This window comes from Mustela nigripes, chromosome 4, assembly GCF_022355385.1.
Source record: "Mustela nigripes isolate SB6536 chromosome 4, MUSNIG.SB6536, whole genome shotgun sequence".
Lineage (NCBI taxonomy): Eukaryota > Metazoa > Chordata > Mammalia > Carnivora > Mustelidae > Mustela > Mustela nigripes.
In genome coordinates this window covers 161898240-161908327 of record NC_081560.1, presented here as the reverse complement: position 1 = coordinate 161908327, position 10088 = coordinate 161898240, and the positions used below count along the sequence as shown (strand labels likewise).

General features: G+C 54.1%; 1 protein-coding gene across 1 annotated transcript; it reads right to left on the bottom strand.

Annotated features, from left to right (window-relative positions):
• Positions 1-193: 193 nt before the first annotated feature.
• On the bottom strand, positions 194-9461 carry ANKRD2 (ankyrin repeat domain 2). The gene is given in 10 exon segments (XM_059398282.1): positions 194-509; positions 1309-1407; positions 1514-1612; positions 2449-2547; positions 2865-2963; positions 4418-4525; positions 4626-4784; positions 5722-5823; positions 9163-9252; positions 9254-9461. Coding segments are annotated over 10 exon segments (1092 nt in total). The 5' UTR covers positions 9335-9461; the 3' UTR covers positions 194-353.
• Positions 9462-10088: the final 627 nt, after the last annotated feature.

The window sequence follows — 10088 nt, the reverse complement described above, 5'->3', positions numbered from 1 at the left end:
GGAGGTGCCGGGAGCAGGTGACCCACGCTGGGATTTGGGAAGAGCGCTGGCAGGAAAGAAGCAAGAAGACGCCCCGGTAGGAAAAGCCATAGAGCTGGGTCCAAAGGGCTCCAACCCCCCTCTTCCCTGAACCTATCCTTGTTCCATTTTCCCTCATTCCTGAATGTTGCAGACACAAATGGAAACAAACATAACCAATTGCAAAAACTTTTTATTTTTTTATTGCGGCAGTTTGTGGGTGTCCCGAATCGCACGCAGAGGAATGGCAGGATCCTCGGCTCTGTGGGCCGTTCTTAATGACCCTCTGGCTGCACGCAGGCCAGAGGGGTGCCCAGCTGGCCTGGGCCAGGTGTTTACTGGACTGGCAGAGGCTGTGGGGGCTCCTGCTGGGTCTCTGAGGGACCCTGCAGTCCATTCTGCTCTGACCCTGGCTCTGGCTCCGGGGGCTCCAGAGCCTGCCGGGTGTCAGCTTGCCACAGCTGCACCAGGTCCGTCGGGGTCTTTCCTGCCTGGGAGAACCAAGCGGAGATCTTGTCACTGCTCAGAAGTTTGTACCAGGAGGTTCCCTCATCTATACCAGGGGTTCCAATCAGGGGCAAGCGGCAATATTTAGAATGTTTCTGATTGTCACAGTGAGGGGTGTGGGGACTACTGGCATTTGGTGACTAGAGGCCAGGGATGCTGCTTAAAGATCCTGTAATGCACAGGAGAGTTCTCTCATAACAAATAAATTTCCAGCCCCAAATGTCAGTAATGTCCTGGTTGAGAAATCCCCACCCACCACCTCCGCACAGCTTCCTGACTTTCCCACTATCCCTTTAGTCTTTCTTGAGTCAGGGGGACCTTCCCATTCCCCTCTTTCGTGATTGCTCTGGGCTCCAAAGAAGAGCGCGGACTAAGCAACGTAGGACCCCAAGAGAACTCTAGACCCACACAGTGTTGTGCTAGGGGTGGTCGTGCCAACCAAACGCTTAGGTTCCCTTCAGTTGGGTTCCTCCATGATTTTGGCCTCCTTAGGCCTGGACATTAGGACCCCCTCGGATCTATTTGGAGACCTTTGGGAAGTCCTCTTACTGTCCTTTCTGGCTGTTTCTCTGCACTGGCCCTCTGGACAGAGATAAGCTTACAGAGATCTGGAAAGGTGGGTGGGCCCCAAATTCCCAGGGTGCCCCGAGAGACCCTCCACTGTGAGTGTGCTCCGAGGGCAGGCAGAGTCTTTCTTAGTTCCGTGTTTCCTCTGAGTGCCCAGCGCAGAGCCTGTGTGAGTGGTGCACACTCGTTACCAAATCAGGGAAGGAATGGACTTACTAGGTTCTTGGTCAACATGTCAGCCCCGTGCAGGAGCAGCAGTTTGATGATTTTGTAGCGGTTGAGCCTCACAGCATCATGCAGGGCACTGTCCCCTTCCTAGAGCCAATGTGACAGTCAGTATGGCGCACAGGGGCATGTGGATGCCCTCGGGCTTCCTGCACTCCTGGGATGTGGCTGAGCAGAAGGGGAGCTGGACACTTACTCTGTCCTTGGCATTGATGTCCAGGCCCAGGGATAGAAAGTGCTGCACAATCTCCATGTGCCCCGTCCGGACTGCCACATGCAGGGGGGTACTCAGCAGCTGTGTGGGAAGGAAGCAGGAACCGCTGGCTCAAGGCACCTGGACTGTGGTGCTTCTGGGAGGGAGGTTGTCCAAGCTCCAGCCTAATCCTCTCCCCAAGTCCCAGTGCCAGGGCCTGAGCCCCATAAGGACTGAGAGTTCTACCATTTCCACCGTCCTATTCAGTGGTCTACCTCGGAAGCATTTGATGCCTCGTCCTCTGCGAGGCCTTCTATGGTTCCCCTCTCACCCAGCTGGAAACAGCTGTGAGCTCTGCTGCCCTTGTCTTAATAATTATAATAGGTGCTATTAACTGAGAGGTAACTATGGGACGGGCATGGCAGAAGCTTATAAAACATCAGCCTTATGCTCAATAAATAGTTTACGTACACTTCCCCATCTAGTTATATAAGAATTCTGTAAGACATGTGATAGATGCACCACAGAGGCTCAGCGGCAGTCCCTAGTTCAAGGTTGCACACAAAGGAATGAATGAATAGAAAAACGGTGAATGAAGAAACAAGCGAACAGATGAATAAGTGAATGGAGGGATGGACGGACAGATAGACAAAGGATGATGAAGGATTACAGGGATAAACAAATCCCACCTCTTTGGGGTGATCCCAAAGCCCCCTAAATAGTGGATTTCTTCTCATCCTCTCTCCTCTGTCCTTCCTGCTCCCATCCCCAGACGGCGTCTCCAAGGACCTACAGGTGATGGCAAAGACCCCTTCCTGGACTCTGCAGCCCCTCTGAAATCAGACTAGCTCACTATCCTGCCTCCTGGGCTTTTCTGGTCTCTGCCCCTTGCCCTCCCTTCCCACCCGTCTTAACACCTGTGAGCATTATTGCCTCACCTTGTCCCTCTTGTTCGTGTCTGCTCCTCGGCTTTGCAGGAGTTTTACGACCTCCAAGTGGCCCCCACGACAGGCCCAGTGCATGGCTGTGCAGTCCAGCTAGAAGGGAAAGATGGGGCTGTAGGGGAGGAAGTGCCCTAGGGGAAAGGACCTCAGCTAAGAGGGCTGGAGGAATCCAGGGAAAGAGGACAGAGAAGGGGCAAGGCACGTCTGTGCCTGGGCAGTGGACCGAGCGGAGCAGGAGAAGCCTCGGGTCCAAGCCAGGTTTATGGAAGATGGCCCCAGGCCATACATCTCACTGGAGGTGGGGGCTGGCCCCAGAGGAAACCTGTTTGTGTCCCAGGTTGGCCGGAGGGAGGGTCCACTGGTGTTGGGCCCACCTCCTACCTCCCACCCAATAGGCATCTCTTACTCACCCGATCCTGGAAGTCTACAGTGGCCCCATGCTCCAGAAGCTTCTCCAGGATCTCCATGTGACCTTCCAGGGAAGCTCGATGAAGTGCTGTCCGGCGGAACTGTCCCCAGAGAGACCATCAGGGCCTGATTTCTGGCCTCAGGCTGAGGATAGACCTTACCAACCATTTTGAATCTGATCCCTGTATTTGGTCCCCATCATATCCATGTTCTGGCAGTCCCTTCATGTTCTATCCAGACCATCCTTGGAACCCTCTTGTATCCTGGGAACTCTGACCTTCTCACCATCCCCCACCCCCAAGCACATCAAGCTAGGCCTTGACACAGGCTGTTCCCTCTGCTGGGAATGCCCATTTTGCCCTTACTTCCTATGAGTGCTTGATGAATTCTTGCTACTCCTTCAAGAGGCGGGACAGCTCAAGTGCCATTATCTTAAAACCTCTAGGCCGGAGCTGGCCCCAGAGGTCCCAGAGAACCTTTCAGAGAGGGTATTGGAAGGGCAGGCCAAGACTTACTAGACTGTTTCCCCTGGGTGCCTAGCCCAGGGCCAGAAGGGGCAGGAGCACACCCATGCCTGATTCAAGGAAGGAATGAACTTCAGCATTTTGCTTAGGTCTCTTGAAACCCTCAGGCCATGAGGCATATCTTCCCATAGTGAAGATATGGTTATGTGTGGATGTCCCCCTTCTCTCAACGCTGGTCTTTCCTTTTTTGTACTCCCAGCACCCGGCACAGGGCTTGAAGGTGGAAGGTGTTTGGATGGATCAAGAGGACTGAGACTCCTGAGTCTCAGGGAAGGGAAAGGCCATGTAGCCTAAGCCCACAGTAATGCAGGCTGCAGGGGAGGACCATCAAATTTCTCAGTCCCAGGAGATGCATGTGAAATGTGAAAGAGGCGGTTTCAGGGAAAACAGAAGTGTGAGGGGCGATGGAAACATTTGGAACATCATGGTGATGGTTGCACAGCCTGGGAAATACAACGAATGGCACTGAACTGTACACTTAAAATGACTAAAGTGGCGTGTTTCAGGTTATATGTATTTCGCCACTATCCAACAATCAATACGTTTTAAAAGGAAGTGTAATATACAATGCAACACAAAAACAATATCATATCCTGCATGTGCTATCGTTTTTTCCCTCCATTCACTAAATACTAACTGAGGCATTAATATTCCATTTGGTCCCCGTGACATGCTCCGAGGGAAGCAGGCCGTTTTACAGAGGAGGAAACTGAGGCCCAGAGCTAGCCGAAGGTCACATAGTTAGGGAGTCATAGAGATGGGATTTGAGCCCCAAATTCTTGGTTTGGGCTCTTATTATTTAATTCCATTCCCCTTTCCTCCCTAGAAGACGACATGACATTTGTTACTCTGGAGGTAGTTCAAGGTGAAAAGGGCCTAAGGACTTAGGTAAATTCCTGTGTGGGCAAGGGGTCACCCAAACCCCCTGCCGAAGGACCCCCAACGCCTGTTCTCAGGCCCACAAGTGGGTGGGCGGAGTGGGGAGGCAACTCTGAAAGGGAGGCAGACAGAAGGTACATGTAGAACTTCACCTGATCACAGGTGTCCGGGGAACCCCCGTCGGCCAGGAACTTCTCAATGACCTTCATTTTCCCTTCCACTGCCGCTTTCAGGAATGTCTCTTCGTCCACAGGGCAAGTCTGGAAGGAACGAATGCAGTCATGGAGGGCTGCTCTGCAGTGATCAGAGGCCCTCCTGGGTTCCCCCCGCCGACACAGGGGTCCTCCCCAAGACCCTTACGATCTCCTCAGGCTCTGGAGGTGGCTCCTGGGAGGCCGCCAGGGCTTCTCTCTTCTTCTGCTTGCGTTTTTTCCGCAGCTCGATGAGGTTCTGGATCCCCCCCACGTCAATGATCTCCCGGCGAAGATCTAGGGACGTCTTGCGCACACGCTCTTGGCCCTGCATGGAGGTGGCTCATCAAACCCCATGCTGGGATCTTGGGGACCCCTGAGTCAAGCTTGGGGAGATGGATAGGGAGAGCTTTTCAGGAGAGGGAGAATCCAGATGAGACGGGGACACAGACGGTTCCAATCAGGGGACAAGGGGAGACTTGAGGTGACAGCGTAGGAGCTGCCAGTTTTGAGCCTTCATGTAGGTGAAGGGCAAGAGGAGGGACTCTCAGAGGTAGCCCAGCCCTTGAGAATGGAATCTGAATCCTCAGCTTTCCATGCAGTTTCATGTGTGTGTGAGATCATAAACAATACAGAAACAGGGGCGTCTGGGTGGCTCCGTCAGTTAAAAGTCTGCCTTCGGCTCAGGTCATGATCTCAGGGTCCTGGGATCCCTGCTGAGTGGGCAGCCTGCTTCTCCCGCTCCCTCTGCCCCTCCCTCTGCTCGTGCTCTCTCAAATAATTTTTTTAAAAATCTAAAAAACAAATACACAAACAAATATACAAACATAAAAGAGTTGAAGAGAAAGCCCTTCTCTCCCAGAGGTAACTTCCATTATGGCCTGGTTGGTGCCCTTCAGACAAGCATCCTTTGGGATCACCCTACACACTAGTGTTCTGGAAACTCTGATTTTCCTCTCAGCAGCACAGAGGTCTCTCCTGTCAGCACACACAACCTCCCGAGCCCCTTAACACGGGCATACTGCCCAGCTGTATTGCTATCCCATCAGCTGGGGCTTCCAAAATGAGTCCATCCCCTGGGATCTTGTACATACGCAGATTGTGACTCAGCAGGTCTGGGGTGGGGCCAAGATTCTGCATCGTTAGCATGCTCCTGGGGTAGCGGGTGCTGAGATAATGGGTTTGCATACTAGCTAGGGGGAGCAAAGCCATAGCTTGCCTGTCCTGATCCCTGAGTGCAGAGGTTGGACTCTCCTCACGTTTACCTTAACCTTCTGTAAGGCCAGACTCTGAGCCCCGTGGTGCTTCTCATCCTCCAACACCAGCAAGTCCATGGGCAGCTTCTGCTGTGTGGTTCCTCGGAGTTTCTGGTGAGCCAAGGAGAGGATGTTCTCCAGCACCTGCCCATAGTACCCAGGGCGGCAGGTAGCCTCTCCCCCAACCCACTCCAAGGAAACCCCAAGGACTTCCTACTGTGTGACATCCGAGCACTTCAGAGCCCCACTCCCGACTGGTCCTGGAGAGCCAGCTCCCATAGTTCTCCAGCTCAACCCTACCCCAACCTCAGCTCAAACACCTGTCCACTGGTGGTCATGTGTCCTCAGCAAGACAAGTTTAAGGGCTACTGGAATGAGTTTTCGTGAAATTAAATATATTCACTTTCAAAGCACCGAGATGACGATGATGGTGGTGGTGGTGGTGGTGGTGGTGGTGGTGGTGATTTCTTTGCCGCCATTAAAGATTCACATAGATGAAATGATTGTGGTAAGAATTGATAGTTATTTTTAAAATAGATTCATGTGTCAATACAAAAATGTGGCAACTCTCAGATACCAACTTTTTTCCCTCAGATTTTACTGCTCCATGAGATCCTGGAGCTGGAAACTTGTCAGGGAAACTGAGGGACAAGAGCCACAGCGACCTAGGCTTCAGTTTGAAGGGACTCTCATTGTAATTGGATGGGTGAAACTCCTTCCAAGTCCCCCTTTGTAGTTTTGACTTGCCCGGACCGCTTTCTCAGGACCCCCTCCACTTTTTGTGACAGGCTGACGCCCATCTCTGTGTGCCAGGAAATTCACCCCGGGTAGAGGACACAGAGTCCGGATGGCGGCTAGGAGGAATGGCCCACCCTTACAGAGCTCTCAGCTGCCTTGTGCCTTTTCCACTGAGCTCTGGTGGGATACTCTTCTAGGGCTGTTTTGAGGGCCAATTTCCCCAGTCTTCATTCGGGAGGTCCTGGTGCCCACTGGCTGTTCCCTTCTGTGTTGGGCTTACATGGTTTGAGGTATCCCCAGTATTGGCCTCACCTGAAACACTGCATCTTCCTACAGGAACAACAGATGACCTTGGGCTGCAGCCTGGGGGATCCTGGCTGGGTTCCTCATGGAGCATCCCAAGGGTAGGCTTGGGTTGCCATTAGCTTGGTAGCCCTAGCACCTATGATGGGCTCTAGCATACAGCAGGTGCTCAGTGAATGTTGGAGAATAAACGAGTGAGTGAGTGAATGGATCACGACAGGAGGCGCTCAGCATCTTTGCCCACCAGTAAGTCCTCAGTGATGACCTGACCTAGTATGCTCCCATGACAGAGCCCAAGCCCTGGGCTTCGGGATTCTCCTTCACTTCCCACACCAAGAAGGGGGAGGCTGGACAGAGGCTCCCCTCTGAGAATTTTGCTGGGCTGGGACTTAGTGGGAACAACTAGAGACTCTCGTGCTCACACAGGCCTTACCCAGACTCTCTAGTCCTTCACTTCAGATTTGTCTTTGGGGGCTGACACACAGTCAGTACTCAGTGTTTATTGAACTGGGTGCTAGTGGGTAAAACACATTGAAACAAAGGCCCACCTTACTCTGCAGATCATTGTACAGATTAAATGAAAGTATGCCTCGGGGTGCCTGGGTGGCTCAGTGGATTAAAGCCTCTGATTTCAGGTCAGGTCATGATCCCAGGGTCCTGGGATGGAGCCCCGCATCAGGCTCTCTGTTCAATAGGGAGCCTGCTTCCTCCTCTCTTTCTCTCTCTCTGCCTGCCTCTCTGCCTGCCTCTCTGCCTGCTTGTGATCTCTGTCAAATAAATAAAATCTTAAAAAAAAAAAAAAAAGTATGCCTGTACAGAGCTTAGCACAGTGCCTGGCATGTGGCAGGCATTGGTGGGAAGGGTGGCTCTGTGGGCACCCGGTGTCCCGACAGCCGTGCTGCTATATTTGTTGGGTGAATGGATGGATGAGGACAGCTCCGTGTCCCCCTGCTGAAGGTCTCTGTCCAACGCCAGCACTCCAGAAATGGCACAGCGGCATGACTCACCTACCTGGCCCCAGGGGAGAAGTAAGTGGCATTCCTGGAGATCCAAGGATGCCCCAGCCTGGGACTCATTGGGCTCAGCCCAAACTCTTCCCCCACAAGCCTGTCCCCCTACCCCCGCCCCCGCCTCTGGTTTACATCTCTTCTTCCACCAGAGTCCTGGTCCTTCCCTCTTCCTCACCCCTATTCAGCCACTCTTTTGGTGACCAGAGCCTACTTCCAAACTGATTTGTCTCCTTCCTCCCATTCCTGTTAGGGCCCGGTCTTTTGCCGACGTGTCCTCCTCAGGCTGTCAGAGCTGCTTTCCTAAAAATAGGTCAGATGGCACCACTCACCCTCACTCAGCAACACTTAGTGGCTCCCCATTGCCCAAAGAATAAATATCTTTCCCATGACCCTCAAGGGTTTGTACCCAGCCTTAGGCCCTACCAGACTTTCTCACAACGGCCCCACCATCACTCACCTAAACTTTTTAGTGCCTGTCTTTTCCTTAGCCTGGAATTCCCTCCCTCTCTGATCTCCACTCACCAGCCTTGAAGGTCCTGCTCAAATGTCATCTTGTTCCCAGGAGTCCTTGAGCACCCACAGTCAGAGTGACGCACCTACCTTTTGTGCCCCTTCCCTGCTGACTTAACAGCTCTAGTTCACCATTGCCTCAGTCTGCCTGTTTCTCTGCAGATTATGTCCCTGACAGATGCTGACTAGAATGAATGTAGGACTCTTAAGGAGGAGGCAGGGGCTGGCCCTCCTGAGCCTCTTACTCCTCACAGCCCCTGGCACTTGGCAGAGCAGACTCTAAGTCAAATAGTAGTTTAAACAGAATGAAGAGTAGACAAGCCTGCACCTTCGTCCCCTCTCCCCACTCCTTTTTCCCAGAGCAAATGCCAGTTGCCCAGAGCTGCAGTGCTCCAGTGGCCTCCCAGAGCGCAGATGGTCGTCCTGGGAAAACCCATGCTTCCTTTCCCGGCACCGCTTCCTTGCTCTGCTCCCAGTCTCTATTCTTCAGGGACCAAATGCAGGAGTTTCTCCTGTCTCAGCCTCCCGCCCAGCAGCTGGGATCTCTCAGGGCCCCAGACTCCCCTATTCTCAGGCAGCATCCCAGCTGTCCTGCTCTAGCGCAGCCTGGCCCACCTCCTTGAGGTCCAGGTGGGTGACAGGATATCAGGAGCCCAGCTTGGCTCGCCCACCCCACCGTCTCTCAGTTCTTGGGGGTTGAAGCCTCAGTCTCCCACTGGCAGCAAACCCCTCCACCAGGAGCACCCTGGGGCTGGAATGGAGCCCTTGGGCCCCTGGGGACATCTGCCCTCCTTCCTACCACAGATGCGGCAGCCAGGCTCTTACCTCCCTTGACAGTAGAGCTGGATCTCCTTAGAATCCCCTTGGGTCCCCACACCCATGCCTGTACCTCATTCTCTTCCTCCTGTGCCAGCCGCTCCTCGATAAGCGCCGTGGCCCTCTGCACTGCCTCGGAGCCCTCCATGGTGCTGTCTATCGCCGGCCTCTGCAGGCCCCAGGGCCTCGGGGGCTTTATAAGGCAGGGCACCCCCCACCCCCACCCCGCTGGGCGCCTTTGCCATGAGCTCACTGGCCCAATTCTCCACCTGCCTCCCCCACCTGTCACCTTCACCCCGGGCAGCCCCGGGGAGCTGAGGGAAGCAGGGGCAGTTTGCCCCACCCCACCCCCGACCTGCTGGAGCTGAAGGGCCCAGCACCCCAAAAGAGCAGGGCTGCAGGAAGGAGCCCGCCTAGCCTCTGTCCTGAATGCTTGGGTGGGGCTGGGCCTTAGTGGTGGCAGCTGGGCTGCACAATGGACCCACTGGCTGCCCCTAACCCTGATGACAGTGCCACCTGCTGGACGCCTGGCAACTGCCCACCATTGTCAGTGAAAGACAACTGTAAGGACCCAATGGAGGCCTGTGTCCCCAGCTGTCCTGTGAACAGACTCTGCTTGCTCTGTGGCGGGGCCGACTCTGCTATGTCGGGGCTGGAGTGTCAAGGTGGTGGGCAGGAGTAAGAGCAGGTGCCTCCCTCTTCGCTCACAGCTCAGGCCGGCTTTTGTGTCTCCGGAGTTCCACAGCGCCCCCTAGTGAGGCGTTGCTGTATGTGCCTGCCGGTCCATTAGCCTCCGACAAAACCTTGACCCTCTGTCTCACCAGGCCTTGCAAAACTTAAAAGGTCTTGCTTCAGGCAGGGTGTCAGGAAGCCACCCTAAAAGGGCCAGAGTGCAGTCCCGAGCCTTGGTGACAACCAGCCCCTTCTGATCATCCTGCCTTGTCAGGCCACCCTGACCGGGGTCTGGCCATGCTCGCTGAGAAGGAAAATACTCTCAAT